Consider the following 25,492-nt stretch of genomic DNA (forward strand, 5'->3'; position numbering starts at 1 on the left):
TTTGGAAGCAACAAACAACCTTATCCCTACAATTAAGTTGTTGAGGAGTTGTACAATCATGAAGCAACAACCTTAATTTCTTCTTCCACAATGCTTCTCTCTTCTGCAATAGAGATAAGTATCTCCATGATCATCCTATGTTCTTAATTTGCACCTCTGAAGGTTGTTTGCCAAGAAGAAAGAGAAACGGGTTTGAGAACCCCAAACTCTTGCTTGAAGATGGCGGCAGACAGAGGGGAGGACAAGGCAAGCCATCGCGAGAGAGGGAGCACATGCAGCAGAGAGAATGGGCGCCGGTCGCCGGTCCACAGGGCAAATAGGCAAGTAACACAGCAAGAGCAGCCAATGTCATGATATTTAATAAGATCGTCCCTCCCTGCAGGGCATAATTAAACATGTTTTGCTAAGCATGTGGCTGCATTTTTGTTGGTGGATGAAATCATGCATGTGCTTGATATTTTGTCATTTGGTAAAGGATGTGACGGCTACAATATACTCATGTGCAGCAAAAAATCTTGGGAAAGGATAAAGCCTTACATGCATCCAGTGTACTTCATTGTTTTCTCTCTCTACTAATTTCTAGCAGCGTCCACATGCTGCTTGTATATATAGATATGGATATAAATCAACACAATGCTCTGCTTCTATAAATTTGGGTTTGGGGGTTCCCTCTTGTGTTTTGCAGTAAATGGTATAGAAGTTTTGGATATAATTCTAGTTTATTGCAGGTAACCCATTAATTTCAATTTGATTATTTTGAGAAAATCAATCTCAATTTGGAATTCTGGAACAAATATTGTGTCCAAGACAGTGATTGTGCAGATCATATTGTTGTTGGCCATGACATGGTGGAAGTTTCTCACCTCCAGTTTGCCGACGACACGATGTTTTTTCTCGGGGACAAGCTGGAGTATTGGTATAATCTACTGGAGATACTTGACCTGTTCTGTTTCATCTCAGGTATGAGGATTAATAAGGAGAAATGTTCTTTAGTATGCATCAATCATAATGAGGAGGTTGTTTCTGGGTTGGCTGAGGTTTGGGGCTGCGAGCTGGGAATCTGGCCTACCTTGTACCTGGGTCTCCCCCTTGGTGGGAACCCCAGAGCCCTTAGTTTCTGGAACCCAGTTGTGGAGAGGGTTGATAAAAGGCTGCAAAAATGGAAAAAGGCTTGTTTATCCAAAGGCGGCAGGCTAACTTTGATTCAGGCCGTCTTAAGCAACATCCCCATTTATTACTTGTCGCTTTTCAAAATGCCAAGTCGTATTGTGAAGATTGTTGAGAAGCTGATGAGAGATTTCTTGTGGGAGGGTTTGGACGATGGGAAGTCCTCTCACTTGGTTAAGTGGGAGATTGTTGGAAAACCAAAATGCAAAGGTGGCCTAGGGGTGGGGTCTTTAAACTCAAGAAACAAGGTGTTGTGTGCCAAATGGCTGTGGCGGTTTCCCAAAGAACCTGAGTCACTTTGGCACAAGGTGATTAGTAGCATCTATGGGGAGAGTGCCAATGGTTGGAACGTTAGCATTCCGTTGCGTAGTTCTTGTCGTAGTCCGTGGAATAATATTTCTCGTGGTTACCCAGTGTTTCTTCTTGGCTGTGACCTTGTGGTGGGTAACGGGGACAAGGTGAGATTTTGGGAGGATGATTGGAGCAGGGGGGGTGTCCTCAAAGAGGTTTTTCCCAGACTTTTCAATCTGTCCAGCAATCAGAATGCCAACATTTCTGCATTTGTGAGTCACGGTGTGTTTCCTCACAGTTGGGATCTTGGTTTTAGAAGAAATCTCTCGGTGGGGGAATTTGACGAGGTGACTAGGCTGCTGGTTATCCTTGATGAAGTTAGGATTAACCCCTCTAGGAGGGATTACAGAAGATGGAAGTTAGATCAATCAGGGTTGTTCTCTTGCCACTCTTTCTATTCCTTCATTCAAGATAACGGGTCTGTGGAGAGTTTTCCCCCATACAATCTGATTTGGAAAAGTAAAACTCCTCCAAAGGTTAAGGTTCTCGTTTGGCAAGCTGTTATTGGAAAAGTTAATTCCTGCGATCTCTTGCAGAGACATCGTCCTTTTATGTGCTTATCCCCCCATTGGTGTGTGTTATGTTATTCTGATGGGGAGTGTGTGGATCATTTGTTCATTCATTGTCCTTATTCGATTCAGATATGGTGGTTACTGCTGAAGGAAGTTGGAGCTGTCTGGGTTACTCCTAAAGGTTGTTTTCAGTTATTTTCCTCCAATTTTGTTGCGCTGGGCAAAGGGAGAAAGGCTAAAGTCCTTTGGGGTTGCCTTTTACAGGCTCTTTTCTGGAATTTGTGGTTTGAACGGAATAAAAGGATTTTCGAGGACTATAAGGGGGCGGGGGTGGATGAACTCTGGGATAGAGTGAAGTTTTGGGCTGCTTTATGGGCTTCCGTCACCAATGCTTTTAAGGATTTGAATGCCTCTGTTATTAGTCGCGACTTGTGTGCGGCTGTGAAGTGATGGCCTTCTTGTTTCCCTGTTTCGTGTTATGGTGTTTGTATTTTCTTGGCTGTTTTGTTTCTCCTTTCCAGGCTTGGTTCCTTGTGGGAGCTGAGGCTCCCTGTTTTTGTTTCCCCGTGGATTCCTTATCCACCTGTGTTTTCTCTTTTCTGTGGTTACTGTCTCTATTTTGAATATATAAGTTTCTATTCAAAAAAAAAAAAAAAAAAACATAACATGTGGTGGTTAAGTTCTGAAATGATTTTGGTGCACTGAGTTTAGTTGTCGTAATCCATGAGACAATGGGGTTTAATCCTTAAAATGGAGAAGGAGTTATGAGCTTAATTTAGAACTCTGAAAAGGTGAGATGCTGCAGCGGGGTGAAGTCCTAGATATATATAGAGACATGTGCTGCAAAATTTATGATCAGTCCTCAAAATATCTGGCTGGAGGCCGTGCAAGCCGACCCAAAGTTTGGTAGGCCAAACTTTTTGTTGGGTAACTGGTGTATTTGTAGCAAGGGAGCTTGATTGCTGCATGGATGTGTGCATCTCTAGGCCTTGTGCTTGTGTGCTGCTGATCTGAATTGCAATGGAGAAAGGTAAGCAAATAGACATTGGCAATAGCAGCAGGCAATATGGTGGCAGCCGAGCTAAGAGCAAGAACATGTCCATAGATCGTAGCAGAGTAAGAGTTTTGTTGTGTGACCGCGATGCCGAGAGTTGTGAGGAGGTTTGCACACTACTGACAACATGCTCTTATCAGGGTACGTAATGTAATGTAATGTAACGTACGTATATGTATATATCAATCCTCTCTTCTTGCATGTTGATCATGAGCTGAAACAAGTTCCCAATTTCTTACATTACAAACATTTGGAGTTTGGATGTATAATATGCAGCAGCTGTGTCTTCTAGCATGTGCAACCTTGAATTCTGATATTATCAATCCATGTAGATTATAACTTATAACATCTTTAGAAAATTAATTAAGATCCTTAATTTTGTATAACAGTAATATCAGTAAGCTCTGCTGTGGGTGTTGGATGCTCTGAATGCTGAGTGGGCATTCATTGATATCATACTTGCTGCAGTTGACCTTCCCATAGATGCAAGCATGAGAATGTTGAAATATATAATGCAGAATCTGCATTTCAAGCATATCCCAGTGATAAGTAAGCTTATTAGTTTTACTTCTTGTTGTTTCTTTATCTTTCTGAAGAGAAAGTTGAAATGTCTAAAAAGGAAGAATATATAACATCACAAACTTTATGCACTATATTTCTTGCATCAAAATGGATACAATGCTTGGCAAGCCATGTAAATCAGCACATCTTACTTTGCTTTCCTTGCTGTTTTGAAGTGCTGTCGAAGCAGAACGAAAGCCGTTTTCTTTACAATTTCTTAAAATTTGGTGCTACTGATTATCTGGTGAAGCCATTATGCATTGATGAGATATTAAACTTGTGGATCCACTCTTGGAGGCAGAGGAAGCCACCTAAGGTAGGCATCGCTCCATTTTTTTTTTCTAACCTCATCGGAATGCCTGGCTGGATGGTTATTGGATGATCAACTTTATGCTCAAATCTTTCACTTGTGTGCGTCTGTGTTTTTTTTTTCCGTTCATCTTACAGGGGCTCGAGCCACCACAGAAGAGCATTAATCTTGTGGTTTCAACTGAGCCTACTATGAACAACATCTTGGTCTTAGATGAGAGTATTAGAGATGAAGAGTTTCCAGAGGATCCAGAGCCAACTTTGTGTGTATCAAAAAAATAAATGGCAACCAAGACTATAATTACTGAAATCTATGTTGCAAATAAAATTTGGTTATCCTTGAACTCCAAAAACCAAATTGTTCCAGGAAAATGAACCTATGCTCCATGAAGGAAATGCTTAGGCTCAGAAGGGTTTATTTTGTAGTTTATGTTTGCTTTTATGGTTCAAGAAAAATCTAGAATAAAAACATTTCCCTGGCTTCAAACAGAAGAAACAAGCACCTAGCTATCGACCATGGCCATTGGCAAGGTTGCTCATATATTAGATTTTAAGTAGCAGATGAACCAGTTAGTATTTTGATGGTTTCCAGATGTAATCAGTGGTATTAAAAAGCAAGGTGAACAAATTTGAACTTGCGTTTACCTTTTCATCATCTGACTTCAATGCCACTTGAGCTCACTCATAGGCAAGTTTTGAGGAGTTGGAAAATTCAATATTTTGATATAGTAAATAATCTGACTTTCCATCTCTTATGACCTATCATTATTATTTTTCATTTCTTTTAATCTTTTTGTGGTTGGAAGTTATATGACTTATTCCTTACAATACATATAGCTAGCTAGTCATCAAATGCCTTGCAATGTGCCATGTCAAATTCCTCATCAAATCCAGACCAAACAAAAACTCTAACAATCATCAAGTTTTGTGGACAAATTAATCTTAAACCAACTTCTTTACTTTTGTTCTTAATGAGAAATGTGATCATTCTATCCTTACCCGAGTTACTTTGCAATCCCAACCGTCAATCAACTGACAGTCTTCACTTGTCTGTAATTCTTCACGGCCCGCCGCTCCGCCAGCCGTACGATGTGGCCGTGGTGGTTGCTGAGATTGGAGTCTCCGGCGACTGAGAACCATAACCCTGATCCTAATTAGGAACTTTGATTGAAGCACTGGACTTCAAGTGATGATTTTTATCTCCCCATTTTGACCATGGAGGTTCTCTAATATAACAGAGTTTGCCTGAGGGCGGTTTTTGTGGTTGTGGTGATGGGATTTTGAAGCTGTTTTCATTTTGGAGCGGCTTGGGCTTTGGTGGGTTTTGGCTATGGAGTCTAAGGAGCTCAATTTGAAGAAGCACTCTGAAAATGGTGGTGGTGGTGGTGATGGGTTCATTGACAGAAGCAAAGTGAGGATCTTGTTGTGTGATAACGACGAGTACAGTTCGGAAGAGGTTTTTGCCCTTCTTCTGAAATGCTCTTACCAGGGTAATATATTATTTACTATAACTTTTTCTCATTAATTACTGGTTATCTTTGCAATGGAAACTGTTAAAGCTTATCACTTGTTTGGCTGCTAAGAAAATGGAAGGAAGATCTAGTTGGTCTTTAAATGCCACCTGTTGAAACAATCTTCCTTAAAGCTGTAAATTGTTAAAGCTTGATTTTTATGTTAGCTCATTTCCCTTCTCCATGTCTTTTATTATTTATTATGTATTTTTATTATCTAAAACTCTTTATTGAAAAGTTATAAAGAATTCTGAACATGACAACAAGGCTATGAATGCCGTAGGAGTTTCTTTGAAATCCTGCAGTAACATTGCCTTACATGTTGTTAGGTAGCTTAGATTGTAGTAATTTGTGTATTAAAATCCATATCGTATCTGGTTTTAGAGCCATCTAAAGTGGAACCTGATTATCTCATTCCAAATTTCAAATTGTGTCAAACTCTAATCATGGATCTGAATTTCTTTGCTTCACAGTCATTTCAGTGAGGTCTCCAAGACAGGTGATTGAAGCATTGAATGCTGAAGCACCTGATATAGATATCATACTTTCCGAAGTTGACCTTCCCATGAGAAAAGGCTTGAAAATGTTGAAGTATATCACACAGGATAGAGAGTTAAGGCGCATTCCTGTAATCAGTAAGCATGTTTTGTTCTTGTTACTGCAATTTTCCCTAATAAATTTTTTTCTTTTACAAGAAAGTTATGGTCTTAACCTCATTGACATTGTTTGAACTTTTTTCTCTTTGTTAGTGATGTCAGCACAAGATGAGGTCTCTACTGTTGTTAAGTGCTTGAAGCTTGGAGCAGCAGACTATCTCGTAAAGCCTTTACGAACTAATGAGCTTCTAAACTTGTGGACACACATGTGGAGAAGAAGGCGCATGGTTTGTTGCATGACTTTTGATGTTTTGTTCCTGTACTTCCAAAATTATTAGTGACTATAACCATGAACCACCTAGACATGCGGCCCAATCATGGTTTACTTGTTTAAGTTTTTATTTTTCTTTGCTGGAACCTAACTATTTGTTCTTGTCCTTGCAACTCCCTAGAGTGTGCATTTATATGGTTTTTATTTCGTTTTTCTTTTGTCTTGTTTTTTTAGTTTTCTACTGCTGCTGCTATGGAGTTTCCAGTCAATAATGTATCAGAATTTCGGCCTGATGTCCCAGGAATACATGACCACCAAGCTGGTGAGCCACTTGTCACAATTGAAGTGCTACTTTGCAAAGTTTAGGCGTCTTCTGAGCTTCAAATATTGTTTATCTTCTTTCCATAGCATTTGAGAAAATGAATCGTGATTTGCGTGCATAGTTGAAACAAATCATCTTCTGTGATGCGTAGGATCACTTATAGGAATATCATGCGAAGACATCATTTCAATGTTGCTTTCTTTTCTGATAATAAACTATTCTTAAAATAAAATTTTCGTTTAAAAAAATTATCTTTCTCCAATTTGAATCTGATCTAAAAAGCTTGTTTCTTCTGCTGCAGGGTGCTATTTGGCTTGTATTCATTTAATAGTGAGATCGTGAAATGACATGATTTCAGTTTTGCTGTCTTTTTGGTGATTAGCTATGTTTGAAGTTTCTGTACGTGGGAAAAATTCTTTCTCCAATTTGAAACTGATTACAAGATTGTTTGTTTGTGCCGTAGGATTCTATTCAGCTTATATTTATTTGGTTTACTTGTTTAGACTCTGATCTTTTTTCTAGTAGAGTACTCTTCTATTTGGTCTATGCTTGGAAATATGACATTCTTTGAAGTCTTTGAGAATTTAAGACAGTTAAAGCAAGAGAGTGTGATTGACATTGAGTCTCTAGTCTCTACTTTCCTTTATCTTTTTCAAAAGAAGTATGTAACAAACGAAAGTCTAACGAGTTTTTCTCACTCATTGTAGGGTTTTGTTTATAGTAGTTGTAATGATGATGACAAAAATGACAATGAGAATTTCTGATATATATGTGATGGACGTGCTGCATCATTCAATTGACTTAGCTGATCTTAGTAAAGGAAAAAAATTGTCTAGAAGCAGAACGGTTTTTCTATGTCATTTTTCATCTTTACCTTTTGAGAACTTTTTCCACTATTTTGTGGTAATATTCTGCAGGAAAATCTTCATCTGGCCCAAAAAAGAGTAAACTAAAGATGGGAGAGTCATCATCATTCTTTACATATGTTAAATCAAGCACGCTTGGCTGCGCTGAAGACAATGTTGTTGAACAAGTGAGGATAAAAGAGAAACATCAAGCATTTGCTTACCAAGTTGTTGATGATCCCCAAGTACACGTAAGTCGAGAGGCACAGGAAAGCAATTCAGAAGGAGATGACTTGCAGAGCAGTAATAGTAGTGTTCCAGATTCCCTTTCATTGGAGGGGTCTTGTACCCCACTTGGATCAATGTTACTTCGACATGAAAAGAATTTTGAGAAAGACCAATCCTCACTGGTGCTTGTGCATCCAAGAAATGAACTTCAACAAGATTTTTCTGGCTTACCTGCCCAAGCTGCCTATCCGTATTATATTCCAGGGGTTGTGAATCAAGTTATGATGTCATCATCAACACAAGTGCATCAAAAGAATCCGCATGACATGCAAAATCATTCTACAACCGCTATTATGCCACAATACAATCATCTTCCGCACTGCCCTCCAGATGTAACTGGGATGACTCCATTCCCCTGCTACCAGTTTAGCATATGCTTACAACCTGGTCAAATTCCTAATACTCATCCATGGCCATCACTTGGAATTTCATCTTCCACTGAAGTGAAATTAAATAAGGTTGACAGAAGAGAGGCAGCATTGATTAAATTTAGGAAAAAAAGAATGGAGCTTTGTTTTGATAAAAAGATCAGGTATGTTAACCGAAAGCGACTTGCTGAAAGGAGACCTCGTGTGCGGGGACAATTTGTGAGAAAGGTAAGTGGTGTAAATCTGGAGCTTCAGTCAAGGGAGTACTCTCCAGAAGATGGTTCTTCTGGATGTTAAAGTCATTCTTATTGGACATGAACTGGAATTTTCTAATTCCTAAGATGTGATAATTACTTTGTAGTTGTAAAAGTTTTGTTTTGGAAGTTCCTGCATGCATCTTTAGATGCTCCCTATGTGGATGCATGAGAATTTGGCCGCTCTGTCTAATTGGAGTATCCTATGAGCATCATCATACCGGTTGAAAAATATTGGTCAAGGGTTCAAGCTTCTCGTTCTAATTTCAATCAAATAAAAAATCAGATCATTGTCTTCAACTTGTTCAGGATTGCAAAAGCCCGAAAGACAAATGATATAGAGCTCGTCAATCAACTATTCCACCGCAAATTCTGTTTGCTAGGATTGGAAGCATTCATCGTTGGTTCATCGCCATGTTCAAAATCCAAATGGGAAATAGGTTAGTCTTCCAAAATCTTAGTGAAGAAATGTTTTACTTTTTAAATAATGTCTCAAAGGAGAAGTTTTGAATAATGTCTCAAAGTAGAAATTCTGATAATATCTCAAAGGAGAAGTTTGTTTTTCTTTTGTTTGTACGGAATTTATAATCATTAAAATATCATAACTAAGTTTCTTATTTTGTTCCTTTTTTCCATATCTTAGTAATATTTTGAAGACATTTAATTTGATCTATTTATACACCATTCAGCATGATAGGCAGCTGCATAGCAAATCATCATCTATAGAGACCATGTAGTTAAGCGCCTGAATGTGTAAATGTAAGCATCACCAATTCATCACCTTGACTTTTATAACTTTATTTTAGAAAGGAGTTAGAGAAGGGTTTATTTTGAGCACATAATCTGGCTGGTTTAGCATGGCTTTCTCATGCTTCCTTGAGTATGTGACGACATAATGATAGTGAACAGTGACTTTTCCAGGACGTTTTTCTTTCTCTTTTACTTTAATAGCAATTTTATCTAGGATAAAAGTTTTATTTTTCCAGCTTCTTGACAGTTTTGGTTCAGGTGGACGGTTGTAAATCTTTTCATTCATAATTCTCCTTCTACAAACAAACATTTCAGATTTTATCGATGCAGCCCTCCAGTCTCCAAATTGCAATAACCATAGATGTCCTTTAATGGTGTTAGCAGTGTGCTAAATTTGAATTCATATGGTACTCCAGAACAATCTTAAAAGTTGAACCCAAGTTGAAGCTGTGATGCCTTTGCTACCCCCCACTATTTTATCCATCCATAAACAGAAAAAAAAAAAAAAGACTCAGCCAATTTGAGTGAGATCAGCTTCTGAGAGATCATGTAATTGAGATTCCATCAGCTGATCAGATCCGGTACAAGCAGTCGTTACATGTCGCTTTAGCTTTTTCCATCACAAGGGCAAGTAGGAAAACGGGCCACAAATGTTCCTGGTTAGGCAAGGAACAGAATTCTGCATGCAGCTCAGCTTCATCCATGTCATGGTGTTGCAAGATGGTCCCCAAGCCCCTACTGAACATGTTTTTTTTAAGCATGTGTTATTTTGATTCTGGGATAATATCATGTGCTTGGTATTTTAGGCTTTTTAGATGAATGTCCATGTGTTTATTGTGCTTCATTTTTAATTCGGTACAGGATGGGACAGACACATGTTTGTGAGATTAATCTGGTAATTGCATGTGGAGAAAAACTCTTGCAGAAGAGCAAAGGCTACCCCCATAGAGTAGTGTTTTTTTTTCTTTCTCTACTGATTTCCAGCACTACACATGCCGCTTGTCAATCAACTAAATGCTCTGCTTCTATAGATTTGGAGGTTCCTCTTGTTTTGCAGTAAATGGTATATTACATCGTTTATATATGGACTAGCCTTTCTACACGCTCTCTGAATGTTTGAGGAATTCATGGCAGAAAATATTGGTCATTCTCTTTTCACTAATACAAGATAACTCACTTTATATCTTATGGAGCCTAACTTCTAAGTTTAGAGTTATATTTCTCTTTTTGTTCACAACAAGAGTTTAATGTAAGGCTCTACCCCTTCATCATTGCACCCCCAATATCATTTGAATTAGGGTTTATGGACAAAGTTTGAATTGTTGAAAATTGATTCAACAACTTATCATAAAATGCAGTCTAATTATAAACTTTATAACTAAATTATTCCCATTATAGTTGAAGCAGTTGTATGATCAACCCATTCTAACTTCGATGGATGCGGAAATGTAGACAAACAATTGCCAAATTGTGATATATTTCACTTTCCCCAAAAAGAATAAAAACAATTTGACATATTTTCTTTGAGGAAAAACCCAAAAATAAAAATGAATAAACATATCCATGTAGTCCTCCTCTCTGTCTCTACCAAACAATCCTAACCTGAACACTACCTCTTTGCACTTTTCTTTTCTGTTCCCCAACCCTCCACGTCTCCTCTCATCTAACATGCGCCTGTAGCCGTGTAGGCGCACGTTAGTAACTATACCCGTACATTATTTTAAAATAAAAAATAAAAAATAAATATCCCTTCTATAATTGGACAGATGGAGCTGAGAGATACAACAGATCAATTGTACCCAATACCCAATAGGCGGATTGAGAATTTAATAATTTCATTACTTTCCGTCTACTCTTTTTCTATTTTTTTCCTTCTTTTTGGCTCTTTTTGTTTTTCACTTCCTTTCTTTTTCGGCCTCGCAAGGCCGAGTCAGACCCATTTTGGCTGTGCTAACGTGAGCTGCTGGCCGGTGATCCAAACTCGGAACTTTGTTTTCTCTTAATTATTCTATCCGCTCCCCTGCTGGTCAAGAATTCTCAACCGTCGATCAACTGACGTCTCAGCTCGCTCGGGGTCTTCGATTGTACGGACGGCGGGCTTGGGTTTTTGACTGGGAATGAAGTTGCTGGGAATTGGAGACCCCCATAACCCTAATTTCGAATTCTGATAGAGGCCGTGAAGTGGAGCTTTCTGCCATGGAGGTTCTCTAGTATCTGAGTATTTTCCTGAGGGTGGGTTTGGGGTGGTGATGGAATTTTAAAGTTGTTTCCCTTAGGAGTGGTTTGGGTTTGAGGTGGTGATGGGATTTTAAAGCTATTTCATTTCGGAGTGGTTTTGGGCTTTGGTGGGTTTTGGCTATGGAGTCTAAGGCGCTGAATTTGAACAGAGACTGTGAAGCTGGTGATAGCGGCGGCGGCGGTGCTGATGGGTTCATAGACAGGAGCAGAGTGAGAATTTTGTTGTGCGATAACAACGAGTACAGTTCGGAAGAGGTTTTCACGCTTCTTGTGAAATGCTCTTACCAGGGTAATATACCATTTTCTTTTATTTCTTTAATTAATTTACTGCATGTGGTGCTGAATTTTGTGAGTCGTGTGCTTAAATTTTGTTTTTTTTTTGGTGTGGGGTACTCTTTGGTTTCTGAAGTTTGGTTAGGAAAATGTTAACGTTTATCTTCTGTTTGGCTATTAAGAATATGGAAGATGATGTGCGTGTGTTAAATTATGACTCTTGATTTCTTTGCTTCACAGTTATTTCCGTGAGGTCTCCTAGACAGGTGATTGATGCATTGAATGCAGAGGGGCCTGATATCGATCTCATACTTGCTGAAGTTGACCTTCCAATGAACAAAGGCATGAAAATGTTGAAGTACATCACACGGGATAGAGAGTTAAGGCGCATTCCTGTAATCAGTAAGCATGTTTTGCTCTTAGTCTTACCACTGCCATTTTCACTTAATGATAAATATTTCCTTTTGAGGAAAAGTATTGTCTTAACCTCACTGTTGAACCTTTTCTTTTGGTTAGTGATGTCGGCAAAAGACGAGGTCTCTACTGTTGTTAAGTGCTTGAAGCTTGGAGCAGCAGACTATCTCGTGAAGCCTTTACGAACTAATGAGCTTCTAAACTTGTGGACACACATGTGGAGAAGAAGGCGCATGGTTCGTTTGCATGACTTTGATGTTTTTGTTTAGAGAGCTGTTCTTCTAATTACCTCTACCCCTTCCATACCAGTCAATCTTCTCTTGCCCCTTGCCATCATATAGGTGTTGATGTTGCTTTAGGCTGTTAGTATCTCTTTATGACCCTCTTAGGTGAATGTATTATCTTGGGTAGTTCAGAAGAAAGCATGCAATTAGATTACTTGGCTTCTCAGCCTTCTCTCATCTGAAGTTAAAGTTCGTAACCTTTATTTCAAAGAGCCATGTCTGTGCATCAGTAATACCTCTCTTTCAAGTTCCACTACATAATTGATGCGTGTGCACTAGAACACTATTTCCTCTCAAATCAGTAATTAGATTTTATTTTTATGTATTTGGCAGCTTGGGCTAGCAGAGAAGAACATTTTGAATTATGTTGATCCGGTGATATCAGACCCTAGCGGATCTAATACAAACAGTACTACCTTATTCTCGGATGACACAGATGACAAGTCTGCCAATCCAGAGATAGGAATGTCAGCTCATCAGGAAGATAAGGTGACTATGCTATTTTATTCTTTTGAAAATTAAAGAAGAGAAGTTGGGTTTAATAATTAATAAATATAGAGCTGAAGCTTGATTGTTAAATATATACAAACTAAAAAATATGTTCATTGTGAGACCAATATCTCTACTGACGCTGCATCATGTAATAAGTCTTGCTTGTATTGGTCTAAGAGGGGTCTAATATGCAATATATACAAGATGTGAAATGTGAACTTTATACGTTGTTTTGAGTTTTATTTGGGTGATCTATGGAATCAGTCCAAGTAGGATTATATAGCAATAGAAGAGTCCATAGTGAGTCCATAGTGCTACTCAAAATACATGTGGAAGCATTTTAGATTAGGCATAACACCTAAGAGTACATATGCATAGATATTATTTGAGGTGCAGGATCCGGCTGTTGAAGGGCCCTGTATATATCTAACTAACACATTTTAGATGTTAAATATTTAAAATGTACATTAATGGGATAGAATTAAATTTTGGGCATCTCTTTGGGCTTCAGTTTCGGGGCAGTTTAAGGATTATCACTACTCTATCATCATGAGAGACATGATGGCAGTTTTAAGATGATTTTACTTAAGTTTTGTTTTTTGTGTTTCTTAATTACAGAATTACTTTCAGTCTTAGTAGGTCAGACACTCTATATTATAGGTTTTGTTGTTTGATCGAGGGCTTTTCCTCTTGATTATCAATACAATGTTTCTATTCAAAAAAAAAAAAAAAAAAAAAAAGGCTTGAAAACTGAATGTAACTCATTATAAATCTTTTTAGTTGAAATTCTATTTTTCTCTACCAGCAGACATCATATATTCAGTAATAACTCATGCTGAACTAGATTCGATATGAAACAACTGTTGGAATCCGAAAAATTAGTTAGGACTCGGGATGAATCTGTCAAATAATTCATAATTAACTAAGGAACTTAGGTTTTCTCTTCATTTAAGATTAAATTGATTACTTATTAGTAGCTCTTACTTCAACCATGAACCAAGTAGACATACGACTCACAATGTCATGGACCAGTCATGGTTTACTTGTCTACATTTTCTTTGCTGAAACCTAAATTCATTTTTCTGTGCTGAAACTGTGAAGCCTAACTATTTATATGTGGATCCAGCTCCCTAGGAAAATCAGTGATGTTTATAATGACTATGAACGTGTATTTATATATGTTCTTTTCTTGTTTTGGCTTCTTCTTCTTTATGTTTTTATTTTTTATTTTTTAGTCTGCTGCTGTTATGGAGCTTCCACCCAAGAATATATCAGAATTTCGGCCTGATGTTCCTGGAATAAGTGACCGACAAACTGGTGAGCCACTTGTGACAATTGAATTGCTGATTTCCCAAAGTCCGGGCATCTCCTGAGCTTAATGTTGTTTATCATCTTCCGCATTGCATTTGAATAAATAAATCATTGTTTGTGTAGTTGAAACAAGTAATGGATGAATACATAGGATCACTTAAAGTAATATCATGAGCCGACATCATTTCAATTTTACTGCCTTTTCTGAATTTTTTTTTTTTCTCAAGCTGAGTTCTAAAAATATTTTGAGGTTTTGGCTTCAGTTTGGTTTATGCTTGGAAAGATGACAGTCTTTGAAGACTTTGAGAGTTTAATACAATTAAAGCTAGAGACAATCAGTGACATTGAGCCTGTAGTTGTTTGATGCTTTTTCCGAACTTCTTGTATAGTTTTATTTATTATTTTTAATGATGATGAAAACAGAAACAGTGAGAATTCTTGTTATATCATATGCGATGAACATGTGTTCCCTAGATACCATCATGCATGGCTAAGGGCTGTGTATTGTGTCTAGCGGCATCATTCATTTGACTTCACTGATCTGAGTAACTTTTTCCTTAGAAGCAGAATGGTTTTTTCAGTATGCCATTTTTCATCTTTACCACTTGGGTAACTTTTGCCCTTTTCTCTGATAATATTCCTCAGGAAAATTTTTATCTGGCCCAAAAAAGAGCGAACTAAAGATTGGCGAGTCATCTGCCTTCTTTACCTATGTCAAATCAAGCAAACTTACAATCAACTCTCAAGTGGTTGCCCATGTTGAAGACATTACCGCTGAACATTTGAGGATAGAAGAGAAACATCAAGCATGTGGTCTCCAAGTGGTTGATAATCCCCAAGTACATGGAAATGGAGAGGCATGGGAAAGCTATTCACAAGGAGACGACTTGCCAAGCAGCAATAGTATCCCAGATTCTCTATCATTGGAGAGGTCTAGTACCCCATCTGGATCAATGGAACTTCAAAATCAAAAGAGTGCTGAGGAAGATAGATACTCTCTGATGCCTGTGCATCCAAGAAATGAACGTCAACATGATTTTTCTGGCACACCTGCCCAAGCTGCCTATCAATATTATATGTCCGGGGCTGTCAATCAAGTTATGATGTCATCATCAGCCCATGTTTATCAAAAGAATCTGCATGATATGCAAAATCATGCTACAACAGCTATTATGCCGCAATACAATCATCTTCCACACTACCCTCCACATTTAAATGGGATGGCGTCATTCCCCTATTACCCGGTTAGTATATGCTTACAACCTGGTCAAATGCCTAATACTCATTCATGGCCATCATTTGGAAACTCATCTTCAACCGAAGTGAATCCAAATAAGGTTGACAGAAGGGAGGCAGCATTGATTAAATTTAGGCAAAAGAGAAAGGAGCGGTGTTTTGACAAAAAGATCCGGTATGTTAATCGAAAACGACTTGCCGAAAGGAGGCCTCGTGTGCGGGGACAGTTTGTGAGGAAGTTAAATGGTGTAAATGTGGATCTTAATGGTGAACCTGCTTCTGTTGATGATGATGATGAGGAGGATGAAAAGGATGATGAGGAGCTTGCGTCAAGGGATTCCTCCCCGGAATATGGTGCTTCTTGATATTGAAGTCGTTGTATTTGGTAATGAGGGACGGTTGTCTCATTCCTAAGATGCATTAATTCCCGTAATCCTTTCGTTATGGAAGTTACCTGCATCTTTTGGTGTTCTCTATGTGATGAGTGGGGATTGGTGCTGCCCGTTTAATTGAAATATACTAGGTGCATCAACATATTGGTTGAAGGACATTGATCAAGGCTGCAAGCTTCTGGTTCTAAATCAATAAAATCAAAGATCAGATCTTGGTAAAGCATCCCCTTGCCCATCTTGCTCAGGGACAAAAATTCCCAAAACACACATGATATAGAGCTCTTCAACCACAAATTCTGCATGCTGGCGTGGGGAAGCATTCATCCTTGATTGATCACCATATTCAAAATCCAAACTGGCAATATGTTAATCTTCCGAATTTATTTTGTGAAGAAATGTTTGAGATTTTGAATAATGTCACAATGGAGAAGTTTTAGATTATCTCTTAAAGGAGGAGGGTTTTTTTTTTTTTTTTTTTCCTTTTGTTAGTATGGAATTCTGTAGTCATTTAAATATCATAATGGAAGTATCTTTTTCCTTAGCTTTGTGTTCAGTATATGAAGAAGCTGCATAGTAAGCTCTTTTTCTTTCTTTGATGTAGAAGTTGTGGTTTACTGAACAAAGAAGGGGATGCATTTCATTATTCATCTCAATAGGACTTCGAAAGGGGTTTTCAGATGATGAACTTAGGTGCTCACCCTGATAAACGTTCTACTCCTTGTCCTTTTTTTTCAGCCATGCTTTCGTCTCATAAGAGTCCATGGTTTGCTTTCCTTCATTCCAACAACAATTTTGTAAGATAGAACAAAAACACAACTCTGTTTGCCCCTCGTTGGAATTAGCCAAGATCTTCGAGAGTCGAGAGAAGAAAAAGAGAAGCTAGAAACAATATCCAACAACATAAAGAACAAGGAGAGTTTGAAGTGTCAAATCAGTAAAATCAGACAAGGCAGTGCAGCAGCAGTATAGGCTAGCGGGTAAGCTTAAGATAAAGGATAAGCATGATGGCAAGTGCAAGGACTCCGATTATGGAGCCAACAATCCATTTGTTCCTATTCATCCTTCTTGTCATTTCTGTCAGGACCATTTTGCTCTTGCTAATGTTTCCATCCACCCCATGGATCTGTCAAAAGGAAGAAACAAAATTAGGTTTACCACCTCAACCATCTCATATTCTCATCAGACTAATTTAGGCACAGAAGCAAGCAACAAACAAGCCTACGCTTTCTGTGGCAATGTCACACATAAACCCAGAGTAACTAAGGCTGGTAGGCATAGCACACATACTGTATTATGGGCATGTAGAAGAGACTGGCGTTGTTGATGTAAATCTTGGAGGATTGAGACCCCAAGCTCTTCTGTTTCTAGCAATGTTCTTCTACTCTCCTTGACCCTGTCCGTCGACTGATTTAATCTTTCGGTTGTCATCAATAATCTCCCTCTTTGATCGTTCGATGTCTGTCGCATAATCAAACGTCCCATGCCATGAACAAGAAAATTATGACGAGCAAAAATAGATGCATGCAGCAATGCACACACGAGCACATACTCACGCACACAAACACAGAGGTATGGAGAAAATACCGTCAAGGTTTCTGCCATTCCGGGCTCCAGCAACTCGTCCCGGGCCGCATGATTAGCAACAGGTGATGTGATTCTCTTAACTTGGCTTTTCAGATTGTTCAAATCAGTCTTATATTCTCTTAACTTGGCAAGAAGCGCTGCCTTCACACTTGGCTGCAAACTCCTTGCCTCAAGGTCCATTTTCCTAAGCTGGATAGGTTTTTCAACATGGCATGATTTATTAATCTAATACCATAAACAAAAACACACATCTAAGCAATGAAAATTAACTGGGGTTGTGACATACCAAAGTATCAGCATCATCTAATCCAGCTTTTACCTCTGCAATTCTCTGCTTTTTTTGCTCTGCAAAGCAAGAATTCACAGAACACCATCTTTTATGCACATACTAAAGTCTCTCACAAGCGCATATGAACAAAATTTTAATCAAAACAAGAAAAATAAAACATCCAAATTCATGATGCATCCCACCAATACGAAATGAAAAAATAATAATAAAAATAAACCAATACAACCTTTTTCTTTTTGGGATAAAAAACCCAAATGCATTTTTTTACGTTGAGTTTGCCAAACCCAATAACCCACAAAAAGAAAAGAAAAACGAAAAGAAAAAGCAAATGCATTTCTTTGTTCAGAGATTTACTACCTCCATCAACAGCGGTAGCAGCCGTGCACTTCTTTGATAGATTGGCGGAGAGCTCGCAGTATTGGCGCTCGTACCCCTCAAATACCTCACTCATCGTTCTCGATCTCAATTCCACCAGCTACCCAATTGTCCTTGATCAGATTAAGGCGTAATGTTATCAACTTTTTTATTCTAAAACTTCGAATTCGGCATTGGAGGGTTGAATCGGTGATCAATCAGAGAACTTTGGGGTTGCCAACTTAACCGTCTCAGGCACAGTAATGGAATTTGAGGATTGCAGGCCTGGCAGATTGCGAGTGTCCCATTATGCCCTTGTTGGTTTCCTTGAATTACATGCAAGGGACACGTATTGACGTGTCGTTTAACGGCTATTACAAATTAGAGGTCATAAAACGCTGGTAAGTATTCTCATTTTGCAGTAGGCTGGCAGCTGATGTTGGGGTCAAGCTTTTTATATAATGCAGTCTAACTGTTTGACGAATATCCTCATAGAACATGCGTTCTTTATTGATATCAAAATGGCGGAGGTGTTTGCTGTACAATGCAGTCAGTACTCCGAAATCTCAACACGTTTTGTGTTTTTACTACTCTACCATGTTGCCTGCGTCGCCCGAGCTACAAGAGCTGTGTACTATTGTTTCGAGAGCAATTGGCGGCTTAGATGATTTGGAATTGAGTCTAAATAAATTTACAGGTTCCTTGACATCGTCACTTGTGACCCAAGTCATTGATTCTTGCAAAAACGAAGCACCCACTAGAAGGTTGCTCAGGTTCTTCTCGTGGTCTCATAAGAATTTGGATTATGGTTTGAAAGACAAGGATTATAACTATGGCATTCGGGTTTTCGCAGAGAAGAAGGACCACACGGCAATGCACATTTTACTTTCTGACCTTGTGAAGACTGGCAGGGCAATGGAAGCTCAGACTTTTGGTCTTGTTGCTGAGGCTTTGGTCAAGTTGGGGAGGGAAGATGAGGCATTGGGTCTGTTTAAGAATTTGAGCACATACAAGTGTCCTCAAGATGGTCATACAGTCACCGGCATTGTCAATGCGCTTTGTTCTAGAGGGCATGCTAAGAGAGCAGAAGGGGTTGTTTGGCACCATAGGGATAAGATTGCTGGTATAGAGCCTTGCATTTATAAGAGTCTTTTATATGGATGGTCTGTGCAGGAGAATGTGAAGGAAGCAAGAAGAATAATCAAAGAAATGAAGTCAGCTGGGATCATGCCGGACTTGTTTTGCTTTAACACATTCCTTAGGGGCCTTTGTATGAAAAACCTCAAATGCAATCCTTCTGGACTTGTTCCCGAAGCTTTAAATGTGATCACTGAGATGAGGACATATAGAATTTTTCCAAATTCCATTAGTTACAATATATTGCTGTCTTGCTTGGGAAGAACAAGAAGAGTCAAGGAATCTTGTAACATTCTTGAGACTATGAAGAAAACAGGTTGTTCTCCGGATTGGGTCAGCTATTATCTTGTTGCAAGAGTGTTGTATTTGTCCGGCAGATTTGGTAAAGGAAATAAGATGGTGGATGAGATGCTTGCAGAGGGCCTGCAACCGAATTGCAAGTTCTACTATGATTTGATTGGTATACTCGTTGGAAATGAGAGACCATATTATGCTCTTGAGCTATTTGAAAGGATGAAGGCAAGCTCATTGGGTGGTTATGGACCCGTTTATGATGTGCTGATTCCCAAGTTTTGTAGGGGAGGGGACTTTGAAAAGGGTAGAGAACTTTGGGATGAAGCCATGGCTATGGGTGTAACTCTTCGCTGCTCAAGTGATTTGTTGGACCCCTCAATCACTGAGGTTTTCAAGCCAACAAGGAATGAGGAAAAGCTCAGCCTTATAGACTGCGCCAAAGCAAAGGATCAAGAGAAAGTTAAAAAGAAGATGGGCAAGACAAAGAAGACCAAGAAGAAGATGACAAAGAGGAAGGTGAAGAAGAAGATGACAAAGAGGGAGGTGAAGAAGAAAATTAAGAAGGTAAAGAAGGAAAAGAAGAAATCTGCTGCAACTTAATCGGTATGCCTATAACTTGTACCGTTTTCTTTCTTTAGCATTCCTTTCGGTTCTGTGTCTTTATGCATTGGTTGAAAATGCAAAACTCTTGAATAATATCTGAAGCAAGATGACATTGGTAATGGAAATACAATGTTTGTATACCTGTTCTGTTTGAATGGTTACTCATTTGGCCAAATGAATTGAATTTTGAGTGTTTTGCATGGTGATAGTGGTTGAGCTGGCTTTGAATCTGAAGTGGTTGGTAAACTTGTATTGAGAGCTTAGGGAAAATTGTATCAAATGATCACATTTTATATGTTTTTTGTAACTCTGTTTTCTTTCACTTTTCTGAAATTTTAGCCAAGTTGTAAACTATTGGTAAATTCATCACATTTTAGTCTACCAGTTGGTTGATTAATTTAATAATCCTTGTGATCCAGAAAGTTAGGAAGGTAAATTGTCTAATCTTGTACTCAATTTTATTAAATTGTTTGTCACAGTTGTCTTCTTTGCGTCTAATTGAGCGTCATCACCGCAAGTAATTGCATCTTATTAGATTAATGAGGCCTGCTCTTCTTATTTATATATTACCAACAAAAAAATCAAATGAAAAATGGAAATAAAACACTGTTAATAAAAATATTGAAAAATGAAAAAATGAAAAGGGCAAGCAAGCAACTGCAGCAAAAAAAGGCTTGCTTTGCTCCTGCTATCAGCTAGAGAGAGACAGGGAGTTGAGACATGGCACATGGGCCATGAGCATCAAGACACTGGAGACTGACATTAGCAACTGAGATGGGGATCTTGTGGGGCCCTCGATCCCCAATCTGGCTCCAAACTCACATGTCCAGTTGGGTTAGTCAGACGACGTGGAATTGGGGAGGGGGTTGTTTTGCACGCGCTTGAAAGTGGCGTGGGAGTGAACATTCTTCATGGAAAGTACAAGTCGGCGTTTCGAAGCTGAAACGCGTTTCTTGGTGGTTTAGTACCACGCGTCAAATTCCAGCCGTGGAGGCGGAGGTGCAGAACAGGCCGGACACAGCTGCTGAGCTTAGGAGGCTCCCATTGACCCTGAAATGATTAAAAGGTTGGAGATTATAGCAATGGTTGGAAAGGAAATAAAAAAGACATCCATTGTTTTCTCATCTTAAATGAGTAAATTAGAAATGTGTGTCGCTTCATCAAAGTGTCAAGCTATTGAAGTCTAAGGCGATACGACTAAGTATTTTCTTTAAGGTTTCACTAAAAATGGAAATGAGAACGTGGCATTTCTTAGTCTTTACTTTTTAGTGTTTTAAAATACGGAAATGAACATCTTTCAGTCTATCTTCAAGGAATTAGACATGACAGTTTCATCGACTTAAAATTTATCGCAATTCTCATATTCAGGAAGTAGACATGATAACATTATTCATCATTTATTTGGAGATATAACACAATTTTGCAAGATACCTCATCAAATACCATTACTACATTGACCTGTTTCCATCAGTCAACACAATGTGTGGTGATGAAGGCATGCCCCACAATTCTCTCTCATGGGAGATGATACACATGATTACCGTAGGTCAGAGGTCCAGTAAATCCGGGCTCCATATTCATTTTCAACAAGACCCAATGGGATTTGGGCCAAAAATAATAATTTAAAAAATTAGTCCAAATCCAGATCAGACAATAAAATATAAAAACATAAAGCCCCACGACAGTCGGTGTTGGACACATGTCTCTACATTTCCCCAATTTCTAATCATCTCTCAAACAATCAGACGGACCTCGAACTAACCTCGCCAGCAGTCGCCACCTTGCCATAACCAAACACTCCCACCATGTCCTCTTCTTCCCCATCACCCTCCTCTAGGGTTTTACAGCGTCTTCCAGGCTTCTTCTAGCCTTTTTTATAATACAAATTTACAATACCACGCCAAAAACCCAAAACACACTCAAATTTACACAAGCCAACAGCATATATTACATACATATACAGTTTGAGCAGGTTTGAGAGAGAGAGAGGGGGAGAGAGAGAGATGGGTCAAGACAGTAGTTTTACAGCTCAGAAGAGAAGTGCTGGTGGGTTGCCCACTAGCACCACCGGAACCTCGGCCAATGGCCGAGCAGGTCGTGCTTATGGGTCTCTGCCACGTGGCCGCCAGATCCAGAAGACCTTCAACAACATCAAAATCACCATCCTTTGCGGCTTCGTCACCATCCTCGTCCTCCGAGGCACAATCGGGGTCGGCAACCTGGGTAGCTCCGAGGCCGACGCCGTCAACCAGAACCTCATCGAGGAGACCAATCGGATCCTCGCCGAGATCCGATCCGACTCCGACCCCAATGACCCGGATGAGCTGACCCAGACCGAGATCAACCCCAACATCACATACAGTCTGGGACCCAAGATCGCGAATTGGGACAAAGAGCGGAAGGCTTGGCTTCAATCCAACCCTGAGTTCCCGAGCTTGGTTAACGGTAAGCCTCGCGTTTTGCTCGTAACTGGGTCTCCTCCTAAGCCGTGTGATAACCCAATTGGGGACCATTATTTGTTGAAAGTAATTAAGAACAAGATTGATTATTGTAGACTTCATGGCATTGAGATTGTGTATAATTTAGCTCATCTAGATAAGGAACTTGCTGGGTATTGGGCCAAATTGCCTTTGATTCGAAGACTGATGCTTTCGCATCCCGAGGTTGAGTGGATTTGGTGGATGGACAGTGATGCATTGTTTACTGATATGGTGTTTGAGCTTCCACTCTCTAAGTATAATAGTCATAATCTTGTGATTCATGGGTACCCAGATTTGTTGTTTGAGCAGAAGTCGTGGATTGCGTTGAATACCGGTAGTTTTTTGTTTAGGAATTGCCAGTGGTCTCTGGATTTGCTTGATGCTTGGGCTCCAATGGGTCCCAAGGGTCCGATAAGAGAGGAGGCTGGAAAGATTTTGACTGCCAATTTGAAGGGGAGGCCGGCGTTTGAGGCCGATGATCAGTCAGCATTGATATACTTGTTGCTTTCACAGAAGGATCAGTGGATGGAGAAGGTGTATGTTGAGAATTCCTACTATTTGCACGGTTACTGGGCTGGATTGGTGGATCGGTATGAAGAGATGATCGAAAAATATCATCCTGGCTTGGGTGACGAGAGGTGGCCATTTGTGACCCATTTTGTGGGTTGCAAGCCTTGTGGAAGTTACGGGGATTACCCTGTTGAGAGGTGTTTGAGCAGCATGGAGAGGGCTTTCAACTTTGCAGATAACCAGGTGCTTAAGCTGTATGGGTTTAGGCACAGGGGATTGTTAAGCCCTAAGATCAAGAGGATCAGAAATGAGACGGCCACTCCTTTGGAGTCTGTTGACCAGTTTGATATTCGGCGGCATCCGGTGCATGGGGACAGTGGATCACACAGCTAGTGAGTAAAACATCCTCAAATGTGTGATTATTGTTAGTTAATGATGTAAACATCAGTTACAGAAGATTTAAACTTGATGACAGTTCACGTTTACTTGTATTTTTGTTTGATCAGTTGTCTTCTTTCCAACTTCCAAGAACAGTAGAATAGAATTCTTTCACAATCTTGAGATCACCTTTGTATTGTGTTCTAGTAATCCTTAAGGAGGAATTTTATTTATTGATGGCAGTATACTTTGCTACGTTCTTGTTTTTCGTGTTGAGCCGAAACATTAACCTCTTCTTGCTGCTGGCTTTATGTTGTGCTTGATTAGTATGCTGCATGAGTATTTGAAATTATATGAATGTACTCTTTAAGAGATTTGCATAGTTTGATCATCTCCCAAGTTCAAAACACAACGGCTGGGCCACATTAAAGAAATTCAAATATGTGGTAAGCCTGCTGAAGGTGAAGGAAATTGCATGCACCACAAGGCACAAGATTGTTGATTGCTTATGCATCCGCCGGAGAAACGACAATTGATGGATGTCGTACATTATAAAATGCTATGTACCTTTTAAGGCAAGGGTTAACATTTGTTTTCCCCAAGCTGGAAAAACGACCCAACAAACAATGCTTGCGCCTCCAAATCCAAATTTGTCCCAAATTATAAATATAAACCAACAAGTGAAAAAAGAGTTTCCAAATGGAATTATTATGAGCAGCAAAGTGCTATTAGTACTCTTTGGCAATCTTTGCTCTCTCAATTATAAATTTGCCTTCCTTGAACTTCTGGGATATTTCATAAGCTCGAACGTACTTCCAACCCAAGACCTCTCCACAGTTGCTGCAAAATATGTCAGCAATAGAGAAAACGCCAGTGATCAACTGCCTGTCCTCCTTTTGTCCCACAATGATGTTCATTGCACGAGAGAACATATATCCTGCCCCTGATTTTGTCTAAATAACACAACACATTTCATTGTTGGACATATAATTGCACACATTAATTCATTAATATAAGCATACATTTGTGATTAAATTGTTTGATCATAAGACTAATTAAGTTAGTGCTTGTTTAACCAAACTAACACGCTCATCCATCAAGTAACGGATTTGACCAGAGTGACAGGAGGGTAAAGAAAAAATATAGATCAAATATCATGCCATAAGTTTTGGGATAAATAATAATAGCATAGAGTTTTTAGTTTTCATCCAAAATATTGTTGATAAACAAGGGAGTCAACTCAACTACATCAATAAAGGAATTGCTTACCACAAACTTTTTGGATATAAGGTCATCACGCAGCGCAAGAGGATTTTGGCAATTTCTGCAACTGAAGAAGGGATTTCCACCAAATTGCGCCATTTCTGAAACTGAAAGCTTTCAACACCAAGAAAACAGAACGTATGTATGCAGGTGATGAGGATATAAAAAAACTGAGCCAATAATCTGAAAGATAAACAATGATAAAAGAAGAGTTGAAATCTTCCTACGTGGAGTAGTACTGTAGGATCAACACCTTATCCACCCAAAGATGAGAATGAACACTGAACAGCATGAGGCGATCATATTTATAAAGATATTATCACAAGAACAAAGACCGTTGACTGTGAATAGTACAAGGCTAGTAGTTGATGAAAATAACTCAAATGATTAAAAATTCAACAGAAGCCTATGAAATATTTGAACCAAGAAGCTGCACAGAAATTTCACCCCTTACCTAATTTATGAGAAATTTGGACTCAAAGGCTGAACAAAGAATTTTTTAATAGGTAGGCAAACTAAAATAATGATTTTTTTTATTAAAAGAAAAATAAACAATCAAAATTATAGCTTATACGTTTATGATCTACACGCAACGCAAATGCCATTTATTGGTTTAAAATAACAGAAAAGCCTTCAAGAAACACATATGGTGGGCCATATAGGTTTTTTTTCCTTCAAAAACTTGCCAAAAGGAAGAAGTTATTGCTATTGGCCAATATAGATATATGTTTTTCCATCAAAAGTCACTGTGTTTGGTTTGGACTGCCATTTTCTTCCTTCCCATTCATATTTATTTTAAGA

The 25,492-nt window shown here is 38.9% G+C and overlaps 7 protein-coding genes across 11 annotated transcripts; 5 read left to right on the forward strand and 2 right to left on the reverse strand.

Annotated features, from left to right (window-relative positions):
* Positions 1-3,476: 3,476 nt before the first annotated feature.
* Positions 3,477-4,620, forward strand: LOC148294617 (two-component response regulator-like PRR1). The gene is made up of 3 exons (XM_088252875.1): positions 3,477-3,633; positions 3,822-3,961; positions 4,093-4,620. The coding sequence occupies exons 1-3, from the start codon at positions 3,576-3,578 to the stop codon at positions 4,234-4,236; spliced, it is 342 nt and encodes a 113-aa protein (XP_088109001.1). The 5' UTR covers positions 3,477-3,575; the 3' UTR covers positions 4,237-4,620.
* A 154-nt stretch (positions 4,621-4,774) lies between these two features.
* LOC110762404 (two-component response regulator-like APRR1) lies at positions 4,775-10,191 on the forward strand. Of its 2 annotated transcripts, XR_002527546.2 has the most exons (6): positions 4,775-5,444; positions 5,939-6,100; positions 6,215-6,348; positions 6,567-6,654; positions 7,572-8,849; positions 10,021-10,191. XR_002527546.2 is itself a non-coding variant. In XM_021965041.2 (5 exons), the coding sequence occupies exons 1-5, from the start codon at positions 5,285-5,287 to the stop codon at positions 8,450-8,452; spliced, it is 1,425 nt and encodes a 474-aa protein (XP_021820733.1). In that variant the 5' UTR covers positions 4,775-5,284; the 3' UTR covers positions 8,453-9,037. The 2 variants fall into 2 exon arrangements, 1 of the variants encoding a protein (XP_021820733.1); XM_021965041.2 differs by lacking the exon at positions 10,021-10,191 and having other exon boundaries at positions 7,572-9,037.
* Positions 10,192-10,945: 754 nt separating this feature from the next.
* LOC110762312 (two-component response regulator-like APRR1) lies at positions 10,946-16,340 on the forward strand. Its single transcript, XM_021964915.2, has 6 exons — positions 10,946-11,686; positions 11,911-12,072; positions 12,187-12,320; positions 12,702-12,857; positions 14,096-14,177; positions 14,817-16,340. The coding sequence occupies exons 1-6, from the start codon at positions 11,518-11,520 to the stop codon at positions 15,770-15,772; spliced, it is 1,659 nt and encodes a 552-aa protein (XP_021820607.1). The 5' UTR covers positions 10,946-11,517; the 3' UTR covers positions 15,773-16,340.
* Positions 16,341-16,599: 259 nt separating this feature from the next.
* On the reverse strand, positions 16,600-18,171 carry LOC110762315 (vesicle transport v-SNARE 13). The gene is made up of 5 exons (XM_021964918.2): positions 18,030-18,171; positions 17,670-17,728; positions 17,384-17,572; positions 17,087-17,257; positions 16,600-16,922 (listed from the first exon to the last, which is right to left on the reverse strand). The coding sequence occupies exons 1-5, from the start codon at positions 18,121-18,123 to the stop codon at positions 16,770-16,772; spliced, it is 666 nt and encodes a 221-aa protein (XP_021820610.2). The 5' UTR covers positions 18,124-18,171; the 3' UTR covers positions 16,600-16,769.
* Positions 18,172-18,424: 253 nt separating this feature from the next.
* LOC110762313 (Pentatricopeptide repeat (PPR) superfamily protein) lies at positions 18,425-20,200 on the forward strand. Its single transcript, XM_021964916.2, has one exon. It carries the CDS (start codon positions 18,525-18,527, stop codon positions 20,055-20,057), a length of 1,533 nt encoding a protein of 510 aa, XP_021820608.2. The 5' UTR covers positions 18,425-18,524; the 3' UTR covers positions 20,058-20,200.
* Positions 20,201-21,741: 1,541 nt separating this feature from the next.
* Positions 21,742-23,683, forward strand: LOC110762314 (putative xyloglucan 6-xylosyltransferase 5). The gene has a single exon (XM_021964917.2). It carries the CDS (start codon positions 22,064-22,066, stop codon positions 23,441-23,443), a length of 1,380 nt encoding a protein of 459 aa, XP_021820609.1. The 5' UTR covers positions 21,742-22,063; the 3' UTR covers positions 23,444-23,683.
* Positions 23,684-24,058: 375 nt separating this feature from the next.
* Positions 24,059-25,170, reverse strand: LOC110762316 (protein yippee-like At4g27740). 4 transcript variants are annotated; one of them, XM_088252874.1, is made up of 3 exons: positions 25,146-25,170; positions 24,698-24,792; positions 24,059-24,381 (listed from the first exon to the last, which is right to left on the reverse strand). In XM_088252874.1, exons 2-3 carry the CDS (start codon positions 24,788-24,790, stop codon positions 24,157-24,159), a joined length of 318 nt encoding a protein of 105 aa, XP_088109000.1. In that variant the 5' UTR covers positions 24,791-24,792; positions 25,146-25,170; the 3' UTR covers positions 24,059-24,156. The 4 variants fall into 4 exon arrangements, with proteins under 4 accessions (XP_088109000.1, XP_021820612.1, XP_021820613.1 ...); XM_021964920.2 differs by lacking the exon at positions 25,146-25,170 and adding an exon at positions 24,919-25,139; XM_021964921.2 differs by lacking the exon at positions 25,146-25,170 and adding an exon at positions 24,919-25,139 and having other exon boundaries at positions 24,698-24,798.
* Positions 25,171-25,492: the final 322 nt, after the last annotated feature.

The sequence above is a fragment of the Prunus avium genome, chromosome 5 (assembly GCF_965620075.1).
Source record: "Prunus avium chromosome 5, drPruAviu1.hap1.1, whole genome shotgun sequence".
Lineage (NCBI taxonomy): Eukaryota > Viridiplantae > Streptophyta > Magnoliopsida > Rosales > Rosaceae > Prunus > Prunus avium.